Source organism: Hyperolius riggenbachi, chromosome 1, assembly GCF_040937935.1.
Source record: "Hyperolius riggenbachi isolate aHypRig1 chromosome 1, aHypRig1.pri, whole genome shotgun sequence".
NCBI lineage: Eukaryota > Metazoa > Chordata > Amphibia > Anura > Hyperoliidae > Hyperolius > Hyperolius riggenbachi.
In genome coordinates, this window is record NC_090646.1 from 188,453,390 (window position 1) to 188,473,061 (window position 19,672).

At 43.2% G+C, this 19,672-nt stretch overlaps 1 protein-coding gene across 2 annotated transcripts in view; it reads right to left on the reverse strand.

Moving 5' to 3' along the window:
• ARHGAP10 (Rho GTPase activating protein 10) overlaps positions 1-19,672 on the reverse strand; it is a 371,566-nt gene that overhangs the window by 183,175 nt on the left and 168,719 nt on the right. For both annotated transcript variants that reach the window (XM_068279239.1, XM_068279247.1), the window contains exons 9-11: positions 17,458-17,564; positions 16,008-16,102; positions 6,457-6,538 (exon numbers count right to left, since the gene is read on the reverse strand). In XM_068279239.1, coding sequence (XP_068135340.1) covers positions 6,457-6,538; positions 16,008-16,102; positions 17,458-17,564 — 284 coding nt within the window. The remainder of the gene's footprint in view (positions 1-6,456; positions 6,539-16,007; positions 16,103-17,457; positions 17,565-19,672) is intronic.

Genomic DNA, 19,672 nt, shown 5'->3' on the forward strand with positions numbered 1-19,672 from the left:
AAAAAAGCAAATTTTATTACGTGTTCTTTTTTTCACTACAGTTTGGCTCAATGAGGTTTATGTTGGTAGCAGAAGCTGATAAATAAGGCTGCATAAACAACAGCCGTTTCTCTAACATGCCATCATAGGTTAAGGTTATCTTTAAATACGAAACAGCTGAATAAGAAATCACTGAAAGTCATCTGAAATTTAACTATGGAAAATTATTAATCTGAAACAATGACATAAACCAAAGACAAAAAAAAAAAAAATCACAAAGATGATCACTACTATTGCAACAGCACAGTATTCTGCATGGCTACATTGGGATGATTTTACATATTTTTGGACCAAGCTGACCTCTGAGATGTGAACTTGCAGAAGAGTCAGATTACAGAGAGTACGTACATTTTTCATTGTGTCACAATGTCACTTGAGCGGCAATAGAGTCACATTTTTGGCTGTAGTTCTGAACAAGTCAGGAAGCTGGAAAGCACATTTCGTCTGATCTGCCACAATTGACTGATAGGCATCAAAGAGGGACTGTGCTCCATAATTACTATGTCAGCACAGGTCCCAGTGGAGTATTCCTCTTTCTTCTTACACAGCTGATTATGGATTACAGTCCATATTCTCTGATAACAGTCATCTGATGAGTCTCATCTGCTGGCCTGTCTCACCTATCAATGTCTTTCAGTGCTGGATCTCTCACCTTAAATAATTATTGTCTCAACTTTTAGTTTAAACATGTGAATAGGAGCAGTTTTCTATATAGTCTTTGGATATACAGTATTATGAATCTAGATTACTTTGATGGGAAAAAAACATTGTTTTGAAATTGACCTTCCTGGTTCTTGAACAACAAAAATAAGTTACATCTGTAGAAACTACACAAGCTGTGAGTTATGAGGGAATGCCATCTATGCTTCTGTGATTGTTTTCACTGATCACGTACTGCAGGAATCTTTCAGTATGTCTATTAAAGAGGCACTGTAGTGACAAATTATACAGTAAATAATGCAGGATACACACGTATGCTAATTTTCCTTGGTTTCAGCATCAGAAACACTTCCTATATCTATATATTGCTGTATATTGTGTAACCCTTACCTTCCAGTGATTATTAGCCTGGGCATGCCGCAGAGATCACCCGACAGGACTAAAGATGTTGCTAGCTGTGATACATTTCAGAATGTAAAGCAGGGTGAGGAAAGATGTTACTATGGGCAAAACACTGACTACATAGTTTCTAAATGAATACTGTAAAAAAAGAAATAAATAAGCAATTGTATCCATTATGTTATTTTCACTACTGTTCCTCTTTAATGGTCAAAGTCTGTGTTCAAAATAAAGGCTGTGTGTGGGGGAGAGGGGCTGCACAGAGATGGGGGAATTATAATGGGGCACTGTATTGGGGAGTAGGTATAGCACCATTATAATGAAGACACTATAATAAGGGCACTGCTATTATAGGGAGTACTGTACTACTAAAATGCACTAAAGTACTGTACTACTACAGGGGCACTAAAATGGGAAGCTGTATAAGGGCCTTTTTCCACTGCACAGCAGAATTGCAAATCGCTGGAGTAGCTACTTTATCATAGAAATCATGAGAAGTATTTTCCACTATAGTGATTTGATTTGCAAACCGCAATCGCTTTCTGGAGTGATTTTTAAGAGGTATAATGCAATGCAAATGAAAAATCGCAATCGCATCACAAAAATCGCTGGCATTTAGGATAGTGATTGCTAGTGGTAAAGGGCCCTAATTGTGGTGGAGGGGGGGCGGGGGAAGAACACTGAAATAGGGAATAAAAGGGCATGATGCAGCAAACCAACTAAAACGAGAAAGACAAACAAATACTACAGCTTTTGAAACAGAGGAAAAAAAGAGACACTTATTTTTCAATGTTTCTATTTTTTTAAATTCTTCATTGGAATTATCTGATCAATGAAATAAGGTATTTTCTGCATCTAAATTAATACTTAAAGGGACACTTAAGCCAGAAAAAAAAAATGAGTTTTACTCACCTGGGGCTTCTACCAGCCCACTGCAGCAGTCCTGTGCCCTCACAGCCACTCACTAATCCTCTGGTCCCCCGCTGCCAGCTAGTTTCGTTTTTGCCGACAGGGCCGTCAGGACTGGCCACACGTAGCTTTTTCCGCATTCCCGACTGTAAACTAGCTGGCAGCGGGGGACCAGAGGATTAGTGAGTGGCTGCGAGGGCGCAGGACTGCTGCAGGGGGCTGGTAGAAGCGCCAGTGAGAAAAACTCTTTTTTTTTCTGGCTTAAGGTTCACTTTAAATTATACTTTGGTCTGGTTGTAAATTTGTCAGTAACTTTAGGATAGGGAGAGTGTTCCTCCTGCCATGAGAGTAAATTTACCATTACCATAGAAACTACCCTGCTGAAAAACTGAGAATATACAGTGATAATAGTAGATCAAAAATAATAGTAATGTGAAATGCTGAATTGGATGAAACAAAAACTGGAATTAAGAATTCTGGAAGAAATGCCAACAATCTCAGGTATGCTGGTGATACGGACTTGTATGGCAGAAAGTGAAGAAGAATTAAGAAACTTGATAAGGGGAAAAAGGGGAAAGTGGAAAAGTTGGCCTAAAGGCCCATACACACGTCGGATTTCCGCAGACGGGTCGTTTGAACGTCCCGTCGTTCGCCCGCTAAATCGGGCGTGTGTACAGGCTGTCGTTCGCTTGATAAGGGCGAGTTTGAGCGATCCGCCGGGCGGATCGCTCAAACTCACCCTTATCAAGCGAACGACAGCCTGTACACACGCCCGATTTAGCGGGCGAATGACGGAACGACGGGACGTTCAAACGACCCGTCGTTCGCGGAAATCCGACGTGTGTATGGGCCTTAAGGCTCAATACTAAAAAAAACCAAATAAGATAATGGCATCAAGATCCATTCCCTCCTACAGAAAGGATAGAAATGGAAGCAGTATAGATGTTGTGTTCTTGGGCTCAAAGATCACTGCAGATGGAGAATGCAGCCATGAAATTAAAAGAAATTAACCATTTTCGCCTTTTGGAGGTAGCTGCTACATCCAAAAGGCTGCAGCCGCACACTCCCGCGGCCGGCCAATTGCGCGCGCTCCTGTGCCGATGTCCATTAGCATGGAGATCAATGAATGGAAACACAGTAAATGACATTTAAAAAAAAAAATAGTTACCTAAGGGTCTGAACTTTTTAATATGCATGTCAAGAGGGTATATTACTAATATTTTTTTTTTAATTATAAGCTGGTAAGTAGTGATGGACACAGTGATAGGGACATAATTTAAATGGTGTAATAACCGGGACAAATGGGCAAATACAACACGTAGGTTTTAATTATGGCAGCATGTATTACTTTGAAGCTATAATGGCCTAAAACTGAGAAATAATTTTTTTTTTCAATTTTTTTTCTTAATATTTCCGTTTATAATACATTTAGAAAAAAAAAATTCTTAGCAAAATGTACCACCTAAAGAAAGCATAATTGGTGGTGGAAAAAACAGGACATCGCCGCACTGCCGCATCTCTTCAGTTGCCCTCCTGCCTCTCCCAATGATAAAGGACATTTTCCGAAACGCTGCGTCTGGGTAATGCAGCGGTGTTTGTACCTCACTTTTACTCTGACTATTCAGTATCAGACTGTTGGCTATTTGCTCTGACTTGGATGTCAGTATTAATCAGCACCCTTTGTTAGTAGCTGCAGCAGTTTGCCATGTATTTTCTGCCTATCTGTGTGCAGGTATTGCTCATACATTAGATGTTCACATGCTGCTCCTACAAGGATTGCTGGAATATATTTATGTGTATATATATGTTGCACTGTCTTGTATCACAGGTTTCTGATTGTATTTTGTCAGTCAAATTTTCTAATACAAAAAACCCTTTTTGCATTTTGAACATGGTGTGCGTGTTTTTATGATAATCTATTGATTGTTTTTCTATCACAGCACCCAATACTAGCATAGCTACTGTAACTATTGAGCCTATTTTTATGGTGTGCATCCTCATGTGTTGATATTGGAAAAAGCAAGACACTCATTCATTTTGATAAGTAGTGATAAAGTTATTGGCGAATAAACGGGAGGTGAAAATTGCTTGGATGCATAAGGTGAAAACCAACTGAAGGCTGAAGTGGTTAAAAGAGGTTTACTACTTGGAAAGAAAGCAATGACAATCTTGGACAGTGTAATAACAAAGAGGTCACCTTGTCAACAAAGGCTTGTATTGTCAAAGCCATTCTTTTTTGCCAGTAGTAATGTATGGTTGTGAAGAGTTGGGCCATAAGTAAGGCTGAGCGCCAAAGAATTGATGCCTTCAACTTGTGGTGCTGGAGAAGGTCCATTGGACTGAGAGTCCATTGGACTGCAAGGAAATCCAATTGGTCAATCTTTAAAGAAATTAAAGAGAATCTGAGATAGTTAGCTGGCCTTTATTTCTACTTACCTGGGGCTATCTCCAGCCCAATGAGCACTGTGGTCTCCCTCGCCGTCCTCCTCGGCCCTTCTGTTCAACCCCTATGACTCCTGGCAATCTAGGCAATGGCAGCTTTTTGCTCATGCGGCTCGGCAGCGCGTGCACCCATCGTCGTGTTCCTGTCCCCTGGAGCAATCTGTGGCTGTGCAATACTACTGCGCAGGTGAAGAATGCTCCAAGGTACAGGAGTGTGGCCAATCTATGCATGCGCAGAAGACAACGACTGGTGGTGACTGACCAGATTACCGGGAGTTGTAGCGCCAGAATGGAGGGGCTGAAGTGGATTGCGAGGGAAGCCACGGTGCTGGAGGAAGCCCCAGGGAAGTATAAATAAGGACCAGTGTACCATCTCTGGTACACTTTAACCATGACTGTTCATTGGTAGGAGCTGTAATATTGATATGTTGAAGCTCAAACATGTTGCACAAACAATGAGAAGGCGGGACTCATTGGAAAGACCCTGATGCTGGGAAAGTTCAAGGGCAAAAGGAGGAGGGGATGGCAGAGAACGAGATGGCCATAAAGTTTCATTTTGAGAGGCAGTAAAACAGAGGGGCCTGGCATTTTGTCATATATGTTTTTTTTTCTTTACATCATTTATAAATTTCGTCAGTGTCTGCACATTGTAAAACTTTTCCTCTCCCTGATTTACATTCTGAAATGTATCACTGGTGGTGACATCTCCTGTCCTGTCATGTGCAGCTGTGCCTGGGAGAGGCACTCTAAATGCAGCTAACAGTATCTACTGGGACTTTTATTTGGCCTGAGGAAGTGGGCAGAGTCCCACGAAACAGGTTGCCTGTGCTTTATAATAAATTCTCATATATCGTGTATGTGAATTGGTCTTCATTGAGGTAAGTCACCTCACACCTTTCAGTTTTATTTGTTTTAACATATTTTATTTCCACTGGGCGCCTCTACCTCTTTGTTTGTGCCAATACCACCCATTTGGGAGGGGTATCACCCACACCTGACCTCATTTGGTGATGCCACTACCTTAAAGGTCATCAGAGTGTGTGTACTTTTTACAAGAGTGCTACTGTCTCCAGTTGACCTGGATACCCGAGTAGAGTCGGGGTTATACATTCCACCTGCCTGCTGTGGTCGGTTGCCCTTCTGCAACCCGCCCTTGTGAGTATCATCCAATCATCACCCATTGTTTTCTAAATTTGGGCTCCTTGTCTGTGTTTTTTCCATTTAGGGTGCAGTCTGTTACACCCAACTACCACATACTGTGCCTGGGAGGGTCAACATACCACGAAACCGCAATATATAGATATAGGAGGGGTTGGTGATGCTAAAACCGGGAAAATTACTATAACAGTGGGTATCTTGAATAATTTACTGCATTTTAATATATGCCACTATCATTCCTTTTTAAGTCTTAGACAGCCTTTTTCCAGGGATTAATACATTTAGAATCACCTTATGTGGCCAGATGAATGAACAGAACACCCAGCTGAATGTGTTGGATATCTCCTTGCAGAGCAGGCACTCTTGCTAGAGACTGTGAGCAGGCTTGCCTTCAGAGACATAACCTTCTTTAGCTAATTACTTCAATTTATCATACCACAACTGACCATAAGCAGTTGGCTGGCTACATGCCCTTTACAATTACACATTATTCTGTCAAACCAGCAATACAGCTATGCCTGTATACACACATTTTAACTAAAAACCGCTTCATTTTTGCTATCCTGTCTCAGTGCCAAAAGCTCCAGTCAGGAAACGTTACATAAACGAATGGATTGCAAGATCAACATATCTGATCAGTTTAAACACCCAACTGCTATAGATGGCACAGCACCCCATGGCATAGAAAATGAGTCGAACATAAAAAATGTGATCACTAAGCTAATGAGGAAACGGAAAAATAGGTGATAATTTAGGATATTAGAGGAAAATAGTGACAATGTTGCATTCGAAAGGTGATATTAAACACAGAAAGATGCAGAAAATTAGTATAGATTTCCAGCTTCTTACAGATTCTTTTCCACCAAGTACTTCAATCCAGTGTTGCTGGTCTTCTTCAGACATGGCCTGCATAGTAATGAGAAGTCCTGGCCTACGTGAAGACATACAATACATTTAGTATCTAGATACTGACCTATTTGCCAAAAACATGACATTTTGAGTACATTTTTTATTTTAAACAAACTAAAGCAAAGACTTTAGAAAGATAGGTTATCACACTTAATTGAAATGTTATATTATGTGGTGTATAGGTTATCCTGTGGCTGTGGATTGTAATACAATAGGAAAACAACTAAGCTATTGAAATTAAGAATGTCTGAAAATGTATTATTAAATATAGAGGGAATGCGGGCAGAATTTTGTATTTAGTATATAGTTTTGTCACTAACTGTTCCTTGGGGAAGGGGTTTTCACAGCCTGATCACTACCATAGACGTATGACCATTGTAGTCTAGGTCCAATTTAGGGGAAAAAAGCAGTTAACTTAAGGACCACTATCACGAAAAATTAAAAAAAAAAAAAAACATGAACACATACTGTAAATAAAAAGAACATTTCTCCCAGAGTAAAATATGCTATAAATTACTTTTCTCCTATGGTGCGGTCACTTAAAGTAAGTTATTGAAAACTGACAGAACTGACAGGTTTGAATTTAGCATTCAGTATGGAGGCAGTGTTGGTGGGTTTTCTGGATGTGAGAGGTCCAGAGCCTGGGTGTGAGAGGTCCAGGCCCACCTGCACTCCCCTCCAGGTATCACGTGTTGGCCTTGGGGCCCCGGCCAGTGAGAGAGGTCCGGGGCCCCTGGCCATCGTGTGAACCAATTGTGTGTTTTTAAACGTTTTCTTTCAGCTCTAGGACATGGCGGACAGGTGAGCGGTTAGGGAGGGACCCCTGTGGGAGGGATGCTTGCACGGGTGGTCCTGCTAGCGACGCAATCTTGCGATGGCGTCCAACTGAAGCCTCCCACCTGAATGCTAATGGCTGCTAGATGTGGTATGGCAGGTAAAGGGTGTATGACAGTGCATCCTGATTGGCTGACGAGCACCTGCTGACCAATTTCAAATGTAGCTGGATGCATAGTTACATAGTTATTTTGGTTGAAAAAAAGACATACGTCCATCGAGTTGTACTGCTAGAACACAGCTGTACTGCGAGCATGTACTGCTGTGTTCTATTGCTTGTGTGTGTTGAGGTTTGAACTAGCCCATCTCCTCATGGGGATTCTAAATGTTCTCTCTATTTTCAAAAGCGGTTAGTGAATGGCAGTTGCTCAGTCCAACTGCCAGAATAATGTGCAAATAGGTGGTGGGAGGGTGACCTGCATCCTTATATAGATCCTTTTCAGGGAGTGCTTTTGTATAGAATAAATAAAATACTGAGAGTCCCCCATGTATAGATAGACTACTCTAAAGCCTGTCAGATTTCTACTAACTACTGTAAGGGATAGCAACATAGGAGAAAATTAATGTATAGCTTATTTTACTATGGGAGAAACATACTACTTATTTGTATGCATTTATATATATTTTAAATTTTACAATTGTTTGTGATAGTTATCCTTTAACCATTTATGCCGCCTGGACGTGATTGTCACATCCAGGCGGCTGCTGCTGTGCGCTCCCATGTCGACCCTCCCTTCCCGTGTTAACCCAGAGATCAATTAATGGGAACATAGTTCCTATTCATTGATCTAAGTCCCCGGTAGAAAGACCAATGGTTTCTTTTAAGAAGCCACAGTCTTTGAGGAAAAAAAAAAAAGTTTCCCGTCCTCCTCATACTTCCTGGAAGCGAGTGTGCTCGCTTCCAAGACTAAAAAAAAAACAAAAAAACCACAAAACACTTTTTTAATATGCATGTGAAGAAGGTATATTACGAGCATTTTTTAAATTGTAAGCTTGTAAACAGTGATGGACGCAAAACTGAAAAAATACACCTTTATTTCTAAATAAAATATTGGCGTCATACATTGTGATAGGGACATAATTTAACCACTTTCCGACCGCCTAAAGCACAGAGGCGGCCGGGAAGTGGAGCCCTGAAGGACCGGCTCACCCACAGAGGCGGCGGTCCTTCTAAGGGCATGGGCGGAGCGATCGCGTCATCCGTGACGCGATCCTCCGCCCGGGATCGTTACTCGGGCATTTTGTCTCCGCTCGCCGGCCACTTAGCAGAGCCGGCGAGCGGAGGAATCCGCATAATTGCCCAATCAGGGAGTATAAGGCACTTTGTTAGGTAAACAAAGTGCCTTATACGTGCTTCCTCCTCGCCTCATGGTCTCATTGTTGCAGAGACCACTAGCGAGGAGGAAGCACATTGTAAGTAGCCAGCACACGTGTTTTTTTTGCCCACAGAGACCCTGATCTCCCACCCCAGGCCTCATACCCCCCCTGTTCACCCCAGCAGACCCCTGCCCAGTACCCTTGCACCCCTGCAAAACCCCCAGCCCCCCCACCTGCCACTAACTAGCGACGCTGCCCTTTAGTTTAGGTCCCTAACTGCCTCCTAATCACCCCTGATCCCCCCCCCTACCTTTAGATCACCCCCAGACCCCATCCCAGACTACCCCCCTGTATACTGTATACATCTGTATACAGCTACCTTATCCCCTGATCCCCCTCTGATCCCCCTCTGATCACCTGTCTATCACCTGTCCATCACCCCTTAGCACCCCCACCCATCAGAGCAGACCCTAACTGCCCCGCGGGGGTAACCGATCACCTGCCCAGGCCCTCGATTGCCCTCACACCCCCCTTCTGATTACATCCCCTGCTCTTCGTTTACATCTGTCCTCCCCAGCTATCACTAACTGATCTGCGATCAGTAACCCCCTGTGTCTGCCTCTCATCAGATCAGGACTCAGTCTGCCCCGTGCAGGCTCCTGATCAACCCCCCACCCCCTCAAATCGCCCTCAGACCCCCCCCTAATCACCGTCCAAGTGCATTGTATTTGACTGTGCTGCGCTTGTATTCGATTGTGCTGCGCTTGTATTCGATTGTGCTGTAATTGTATTTGATTGTCCCGTGATCGGCTTCGATTGCCCCGTGATTGTTTGATTGCCTGAGACCCCACTTCCCACCACACCCAACCCCCCCCTCCCCCCCACCACACCCAACCCCACCCTCCCCCCCACCACACCCAACCCCACCCTCCCCACCACCTTCCGAGTGCATCAGATTTGCTTGTGCTGTGATTGGAGTCGATTGTGCTGTAATTGTATTTGATTGTCCCGTGATCGACTTCGATTGCCCCGTGATTGTTTGATTGCCTGAGACCCCACTTCCCGCCACACCCAATCCCACCCTCCCCCCATCACCTTCCGAGTGCATCAGATTTGCTTGTGCTGTGATTGGAGTCGATTGTGCTGTAATTGTATTTGATTGTCCCGTGATCGACTTCGATTGCCCCGTGATTGTTTGATTGCCTGAGACCCCACTTCCCGCCACACCCAATCCCACCCTCCCCCCATCACCTTTCGAGTGCATCAGATTTGATTGTGCTGTGATTGGATTCGATTGTGCTGTAATTGTATTTGATTGTCCCGTGATTGTTTGATTGCCTCTGAGACCCCACTTCCCACCAACCCCAATACCTCTCAAATACTCCCTTTTTGCTAGGTAGGTGCTCTTTTTTTCTGGGTAGTCTCGGAGGAAAACCCCATAAATTTAGTAATCCACAATGGCAAGAAGGGGGCTTTCCGATGACGAGGTATACAGGTACATGGACCAGTCGGATGAGTTCTTTTGGGAAGAATCATCCGTCGAATCTTCTGGGTCCGAATTTGAACCTGTAGAAAGCAGTGGTTCCTTGACCGAAAGTGATGACGAGGCTATGGTCCCGGCTAGAGCCAGGCGTACCAGACCCCAAGTCGTTAGACCGCAGGTGGCGCAGGATCCGCCTCAAGGGCAGCAGGGTGGTGCTAGCGCTGATGATAGTTTTCTTGGTGAGGCAGGCACCAGCAGCGCAGCATCTCCTGGACTTAGTGCCAGTGCTTCCGTAGACCCTGGCGAAGTGGTGAGCGTCAGCATGGAAGTTGAAACTGGTACGGTGGCAAGTGCAGTAGTACCCCCATCGCAGCCACCAAGAAGAAGACGGGCCCGTAGTACCCATAGACTCCCAGAGGTGCTGGCACAACCAGATTGGCAATCCCCTGATTCCGCCGCACCCGTAGTGCCCCCTTTCACCGCCCAGTCTGGAGTCCAGGTGGCGACAGCTCATCTAGGAGCGGCCCTAGACTTTTTGCAGCTGTTCATCACCCAGGTTCTCCTGGACTTAATTGTGGTTGAGACCAACCGTAAAGCCACACAATTCATCACCGAGCACCCGGGTGGAAACCAGTCCAAGTTTCCGACATTAAAATCTTTTTGGCCCTTATCCTTCACTTGGGACTAATGAAACAGAATGTACTGCGGTCGTATTGGTCTACGAACCCAGTAAATCATGTTCCCTTGTACCCTGCTGCCATGTCCAGGACACGATTTGAGTCCATCCTGCGCTTCCTGCACTTCAACGACGACAAAACCTGTCATGAAAAGGGCCACCCTGCTTATGACCGGCTCCACAAAATTCGGCCCCTCATAGACCACCTGTCATCAACATTTTCAGATGCTTATATCCCTGAACAGAACATCTGCGTAGACGAGTCCCTCTTACGCTTTACCGGGCGCCTTGGCATCAAACCGTACATCCCAAGCAAGCGCGCCCGGTATGGGGTGAAACTGTATAAGCTCTGTGAAAGGGCCACAGGCTATACATGTCGTTTTAGGGTCTATGAGGGAAAAGACTCAAAATTGGAGCCGTTCGGATGCCCTGACTACCTGGGGAGCAGTGGAAAGGTTGTGTGGGACTTGGTGTCACCCTTGTTCCAGAAGGGGTACCATCTTTTTGTGGACAATTATTACACAAGTGTGGCCCTCTTTCAGCACTTAAAGTTAGAAGGAATCCGATGCTGTGGCACTGCGCGGCCTAGTCGCCAGGGCTTCCCCCAATGGCTCGTTACCACCAGACTTGAACGGGGGCAGAGGGCCGCCTTGCGTACTGAAGACCTGCTCGCGGTGAAATGGAGGGACAAGAGGGACGTTTACTTTCTGTCCACCATTCACACAGACACGACAGTCCAAATTCAACGGGCAACTAAGGTCATTGAAAAGCCCCTTGTCGTCCACGAATATAATGTCAACATGGGAGGGGTGGACTTCAATGACCAGAGGTTAGCGCCCTATTTAATCTCCCGGAAAACAAGACGCTGGTATAAGAAAGTGTCTTTTTATCTGATTCAATTGGCAGTTTACAACAGCTTTGTTCTCTACAGTAAGGCTGGGAGAACTGGATCTTTCCTTCAATTTCAGGCACAGATCGTTCTGGACATCCTGTATCCAGGAGGTGCCAGCCCCCCCCCGATGCAACTAGCCGACTGCATGGAAGGCATTACGCCTATCAGCTTCCGTGTGCCCCAGGTCAACGCATCCGAAGAAAACGTTGCCGTGTCTGCAGCAGGGCTGGAACAAGGACTGACACCGTTTATTATTGTCCCCGCTGTCCTGACCAGCCTGGCCTATGTGTAGGGCCGTGTTTTGAGAGGTACCACGAGCAGGTACACTATTAGAACCTAGGGAACTCCAGACACAGGAGTAGGCACACACTCAGTGGTCTTTCGCACATTGTCGCAGGGAGAGGTGAGGTAAGCTTGAAAACCAAACGGGTAAGCATAAAAGTGGCAAGAAGGATCGGTTTCCATGCTTGATATTGCTGATCTGTCCTGGGTTGGCGATATAAGACGGCATGTTTGAATTTCCCTTGAGTGTGGACACCCCCGGTTTATATGTGATTTGGGCCTATGATGATGCTTTAATGCCACACAGTCATCTCTATTGGCAGGCATATTGCTGTATCCTACAGGCATAATGCTGTATACTAAAGTTCTGAGGCCCAGTCACATAAGTTGGTGGCTCACCCTGAGTGCAGGGTGGCACGGGGTGTCTCTCTCCTGAGGTTATCACTGCCATTGATGTGGAGGAAGATCTGCCATTGATGTGGAGCAAGGTATGTTTGCAGTTCATTTTTCCTTTCAGCCCAGAGTGCATTACCCGTATACCCAATATAAGGAGTATAGCAGAAACTCCTAATACTGGCCATACATGTAATGATTGCAGAGACCCTAAAATGCCAGGACAGACTTCACAAATGACCCCATTTTGGAAAGAGGACACCCTAAAGTATTATGTGAGGTGCACGGTGAGTTCATAAAAGATTTTAGTTTTTGTCACAAGTTAGCAGAATTTTTTTTTATTTTTTTTTTCTAACAAAGTGTCATTTTCCGTTTACTTGTGACAAAAAATAAGATTTTCAATGACCTCACCATTACCCTCATGGAATACCTTGTTGTGTATTCTTTCCAAAATGGGGTCATTTGTGGGGTTTGTTAACTGTCCTGGCAAGTGGGCGGGGTGCTAAATTGTGAGCACCCCTGTAAAGCCTAAAGGTACTCATTGGACTTTGGGCCCTTTAGCGCAGTTAGGGTGCAAAAAAGTGCCACACATGTGGTATCGCCGTACTCGGGAGAAGTAGTACAATGTGTTTTGGGGTGTATTTTTACACATACCCATGCTGGGTGGGAGAAATACCTCTGTAAATGGACAATTGTGTGTAAAAAAATCAAAAGATTGTCATTTACAGAGGTATTTCTCCCACCCAGCATGGGTATGTGTAAAAATACACCCCAAAACACATTGTACTACTTCTACCGAGTACAGCGATACCACATGTGTGGCACTTTTTTGCACCCTAACTGCGCTAAAGGGCCCAAAGTCCAATGAGTACCTTTAGGATTTCACAGGTCATTTTGCGGAATTTGATTTCCAGACTACTCCTCACGGTTTAGGGCCCCTAAAATGCCAGGGCAGTATAGGAACCCCACAAATGACCCCATTTTAGAAAGAAGACACCCCAAGGTATTCCGTTAGGAGTATGGTGAGTTCATAGAAGATTTTATTTTTTGTCAAAAGTTAGCGGAAAATTGATTTTTATTGGTTTTTTTCACAAAGTGTCATTTTCCACTAACTTGTGACAAAAAATAAAATCTTCTATGAACTCACCATACTCCTAACGGAATACCTTGGGGTGTCTTCTTTCTAAAATGGGGTCATTTGTGGGGTTCCTACACTGCCCTGGCATTTTAGGGGCCCTAAACCGTGAGGAGTAGTCTGGAAATTAAATTCCGCAAAATGACCTGTGAAATCCTAAAGGTACTCATTGGACTTTGGGCCCTTTAGCACAGTTAGGGTGCAAAAAAGTGCCACACATGTGGTATCGCCGTACTCGGGAGAAGTAGTACAATGTGTTTTGGGGTGTATTTTTACACATACCCATGCTGGGTGGGAGAAATACCTCTGTAAATGGACAATTATGTGTAAAAAAAATTAAAAAATTGTCATTTACAGAGATATTTCTCCCACCCAGCATGGGTATGTGTAAAAATACACCCCAAAACACATTATACTACTTCTCCTGAGTACGGCAATACCACATGTGTGGCACTTTTTTGCAGCCTAACTGCGCTAAGGGGTCCAAAGTCCAATGAGCACCTTTAGGCTTTACAGGGGTGCTTACAATTTAGCACCCCCCAAAATGTCAGGACAGTAAACACACCCCACAAATGACCCCATTTTGGAAAGTAGACCCTTCAAGGTATTCAGAGAGGGGCATGGTGAGTCTGTGGCAGATTTCATTTTTTTTTTTGGTGCAAGTTAGAAGAAATGGAAACTTTTTTTTTTTTCTCTCACAAAGTGTCATTTTCCGCTTACTTGTGACAAAAAATAATATCTTCTATAAACTCACTATGCCTCTCAGTGAATACTTTGGGATGTCTTCTTTCCAAAATGGGGTCATTTGGGGGGTATTTATACTATCCTGGAATTCTAGCCCCTCATGAAACATGACAGGGGGTCAGAAAAGTCATAGATGCTTGAAAATGGGAAAATTCACTTTTTGCACCATAGTTTGTAAACGCCATAACTTTTACCCAAACCAATAAATATACGCTGAATGGGTTTTTTTTAATCAAAAACATGTTTGTCCACATTTTTCGCGCTGCATGTATACAGAAATTTTACTTTATTTGAAAACTGTCAGCACAGAAAGTTAAAAAAATCATTTTTTTTGCCAAAATTCATGTCTTTTTTGCTGAATATAATAAAAAGTAAAAATCGCAGGAGCAATCAAATAGCACCAAAAGAAAGCTTTATTAGTGACAAGAAAAGGAGCCAAAATTCATTTAGGTGGTAGGTTGTATGAGCGAGCAATAAACCGTGAAAGCTGCAGTGGTCTGAATGGAAAAAAAGTGGCCGGTCCTTAAGGGGTAGAAAGCCCTAGGTCCTCAAGTGGTTAAATGGTGTAATAACCAAGACAAATGAGCAAATAAAATACATAGGTTTTAATTATGGTAGCATGTAGTATTATTTTTTTAAATCTTGTACTTGCACACAAAAAAAAGGATTATAGGTGTTTTTCATGTTAAAGACCAAAGCAGGAACAAACATGTGACTCTCAAAGTAGGAAGAAGGATAGAGGCCAGACTACGCTTCCCAACATTGCAGCAGGAAACATGGGATGAAGACGGTAGCAAAGGTTAGTGACAGAGGCAAAGATAAAAATGAGGCTCACAAATAATTTGCTCGTGGTAGCCTAAAAGTTAAACGCATTCATATTCACTTCCAGTGGCTTAGCAATAGGGGAATCAGATGTTGCACGCACATAAGGGCTCCCTTCATCTGTAACTTCTTGAATCTGCAAACATTCCATCTGCTCCCGGCACCCCCTGCCACATGCTACCCTTGTGTGCTCCTGCCACTTGCACGTCTGCGCCCCTGAAGCCCACGAGCATGCACCACGAGTGCACACAGGCAGTTCTAATTTGCGAGCAGCACCTGCGTCCACAGCGTGCATATTACAACTTTCTTTTAGATATATAGATGGGTACTCAATGAAGGTTCATGGTGGCAGCAGTATAGTAACTATGTTAATTAACATAGTAGCGTCCGCTCTAAAGAAGTATCTCGGTCGCAAGACTTCACAGCAGCGGCAGGCATTTAAAGCAACATGCATTGCTATGTAAGCAGCCCGCGTAACTAAGGAAGGCACAATACGCTGCAAGCACAAGCATAGCGTGCAGCCTAGAATTTAGCTCTCGGTGCTGTCATGGAGCTTGCTCTGCTATAGCTATAGCAGCGCAGCTTCATGAATCCCCCCCAATGTTCCTTAGCTACGCTACTGTTCACTTCAGGAGCTCATCACTCCCTATGGTGGCATAGCCTAATGCTCACTAATCATTCACAAGAAGTGGAATTTCAGACCCCACTCTGTAAACATTAAAGCAGCTTGTACAGGGGTCTTGCATCTGTGTGGATAGCTGTGCGGTGCAGCTGCATCAAGTACGGCTTTAAATCTGATTTTTAAATTTAAAAATGTATGCTTACTTTACAACAAAAATGTCTGCTTTCAGAATAAATAAACTTCAATTCCGTGCTTAGTTGGTTTAGAACATCATTTATATATCTATCTTACCTTTCAACAGCTTCCACATCAAAGCAGAACCTTCTGTCTATAGTGTCTGTGTGACGTTTTGTGCAATACTTCAGTGTAAAACTGTCTCCATCCCCCTAGAAATTAGAATTGTATTAGTGGTTTATCCAAAAGTACTGGTAAAAGCAAAAAAAAAATAAAAATAAAAAATAAAAAAATAAAAAGAGGGGGGGGGGTGCCTTTTGGAAACCATTGCAAGTTTTTATAATGCGTAGCTATATAGTTTTGGGTGTTTAGGAATCCCCCTAGATAAACAGAGCTATAGTATAGCAGAGAGACAAATAAAAGCATAAAGGCAGCTTAGTGTACCTCCATTCAATTACTGAGTGATCACCCCAACTCCAGGGGCCTCTGGTATTTATAATAGGGATCTGATGTGTTGAGTGACCTCGTTGTGCTGCTTTAGCTGCACAATTCTGCATAATTATGGAAATTCTGGCATCTCAGTGGTCACACATGTTGGCTAGATATATTGGGTAGCACAGTGGTTAACATTCGTATCTTGAAACCCTTGCATTGACCCACATCGAGGACACTAACCAAGTGGAGCTTTCAATTTTCCCAGTGTTTGCTCAGTGGTGCTATATGGCTACCTCCCTAATAAGCATCCCAAATAAGCAGTATAAAATGAATTGGCCTAGCCAAAAATGACACTAGACTGTGGTAGGGACAAATTTTACCAAGGTTCTAGTAGCCGAAATTGGGCACCCAAATTTCCTTGCACAACTTTTTCATGCACATATGCAACACTGATCAAAGCAGCTGCATGTAAAAGCATAGAATATTGAATTCTAAAGAGGCGGTAATAGCCCCGTTACAGATCTACCACAATGACTGACAGATGCCTTCAGGCGTCTACTCCAAAAGATGCTCTACAACCGACCCTGTGAACCAGTATGCAAGACACTGTGGGACATATTCACTATCAAGCAATAAAATTACAGATCAATAAGCCAAGGGCAATTTTACAGCTGGATAATGAATATGCCCTTGTGTGTTAAATTGTGTGCTTGATCAGTTTCTGAAGCCCTGAGGGAGGTCATACACAGCAGCTGTGATATTTGTAGATGCTGCAGTCGGCCGTGTTCCACACAGGCAGGATTTCTGAAGGCTGACCAGAGGGTGGAGCAGCAGACACAAGACAAATGCACAGGAACATCATGACATATTCAAGATGGCAGAGCCAGAACATATAACAGTGAGCATTCAGCATTACTGATTTTTAAATCTATTTGTGTACATGCAAAGAATACTAGCCCTGCAAAGGCATAATATAAAATAGTCAACAATACCCTCTAAAAAAGAAAAAAAAAGTTACTACAGTTCCCAGCTTTCCATAATACTAAAATAACAAACTGCATAATTTCTACAATAATGTCCCCAAAAAGCTTCCCAAAATTAAAAGATCAGAGCAATGATGTAGTGCACTTACTATTTTGCCCCCCGATCTGTGCTCATACGGGAACATTGTGAATTTTTTGGGTTCTTTTTTATACATACAGTAGTGTTTTACCCAACTTGAGCCAAATGGGGCTGGTCCTGTATTGTAAGAGAAAAATCAAAGTGTTAGATTTCCTTAGAGACTCCAGGCTCACCCCTATGCAAATTAATGCCATTAAAGTGTAACTGTCGCGCATAAAATCAAAAATCAATTCTTTATTTTTATCTGGTAAACAAGTAACAAGGATGCTAACCAGGCAATCCAAAAGTTAAAAAAAAAAAAAATCACACTTACAGTACTTTGATTCTCTATAAAAGATCATTCCCCAGTTTCCCTCTTATTTGATACATCTGCCACACAAAGGAAGTTGCAGGGCATGCTGTGTTTTCTTTTTTTCTTGTTTACTTTTTCCTCAGACATAACAATTGCAGCCTGATTGGCTGTAGCCTCTTTCCTTCCCATTTTCCCCTCCCACACCTCTGTTCCTCTCAGACTGGCTGAGAAGCTGAGAAAAGTAATATAAACCTCGATGGGAGTGTCTGAAGACTGGAAGGAGGGCAGGCAATGATACATAGATAGAGTAAGTGAGGAAATAATGTCAGGATTGGCTTTAAGATAGACAGAGTTAAAGAGGAGCTGTCGGCCATACTATCTAGGAAAAACACACACATATATAAGTAGATAAATACTTGCTCTACTTACTTAAAACCAGTGTTAGTTACCTGGTAACATCCTTTTTAGTAACCTCCAGGACAGGTCCACCATGAGACGACATAGGCTCCTCCCAGGAACAGGAAACGCCCAAATTAGAGCACTCTATAAATTTTAATCCAACCCCTCCATCACCAGTCAACTATAAGAAATGTTAACCGCTTAAAGAGGCATACTCATATTATTATACACATTCATCTATAGATATATCCCGTTATCCGGGTGGGTTACGGACCTGTCCTGGAGGTTACTAAAAAGGATGTTACCAGGTAACTAACACTGGTTTTTCCAGTAACCTCCAGGACAGGTCCACCATGAGAAGATGAGCAAGAAATCTTACCAATTTTAGGGTGGGCCGACTGCCTGCAGAACCTTCCTCCCAAAGGATTGTTGTCTTGCAGTCATCAGATTCACCCTGTAATGTCTTGAAAAGGTGCACATACTTGTCCACGTAGCGGCTCTACAAATTTCTTCTGGCGTAGCACCCGCTCTGTAGGCCCATGATGTAGCAGCTGCCCTAGTTGAATGAGCCCTAACTGCACCTAGTAAAGTAGAACCTGCCAACTTATAGGCTTCTTCTATACATAGTCTTATCCACTTGCCTATAGTTCTCTTTGACATCTTCATGCCCTTAGTAGCTCCAGATGAATTGATAAATAGAGCTCTTGATTTCCTAAAGTCTGCTACTCTGTCCAGATAAGCAATGAGACACCTTCTAACATCTAAGGTTGGTTCTTCGTTGAAGGAAGGTAATACAATTTCCTGAGATCTATGAAATTTCGTAGCTACCTTAGGAAGGAATTCTTCACATGTCTTTAATATAACCCTATCATTAAATATTAGACAAAAGGGTTCATCACAACATAAAGACTCCAATTCGCTCACTCTCCTGGCTGAAGTAACTGCTACTAGGAACACAATTTTCATTGTTAACTGCCTTAATGGAATCTCTGATATTGGCTCAAATTGGTCTCCCTTCAAGATCCTTAATACCAAAGAGAGATCCCAACTCGGAATTTTTTTATTAATTATAGGCTTTCTTCTTTCTATGGATCTGAAAAACTGTATGATCAGGGGGTCATTCGCTAACTTCTGATCTAAATAAGTAGATAACGCTGTAACCTGTACCTTCAAGGTACTGAGGGCAATGTTCTTTTCTACGCCGTCTTGTAGGAATTCTAATACAGTTGGTATTGTCTCTCCGGAAAATCCTGACTCTTCTTTCCACAAATTGAAAGTCTTCCAGTACTTTAAATATATTTTTCTAGTTACCTTCTTCCTACAGTCGAGGAGGGTACTAATAACTCTCTCAGAGACCCCTCTCTTTCTTAAAGGAGACCTCTCAGAACCCAGGCACACAGGTTTAGATTTGGTATATAACTTATACTTCCTCTCTCTACCTGCGATAGTATCTTTCTGTGAGGCAGCCTTATCGGACCTTCTAGTCTCATCTTCAGAAGAATTGGATACCAGCTCCTTCCCGGCCAATCTGGAG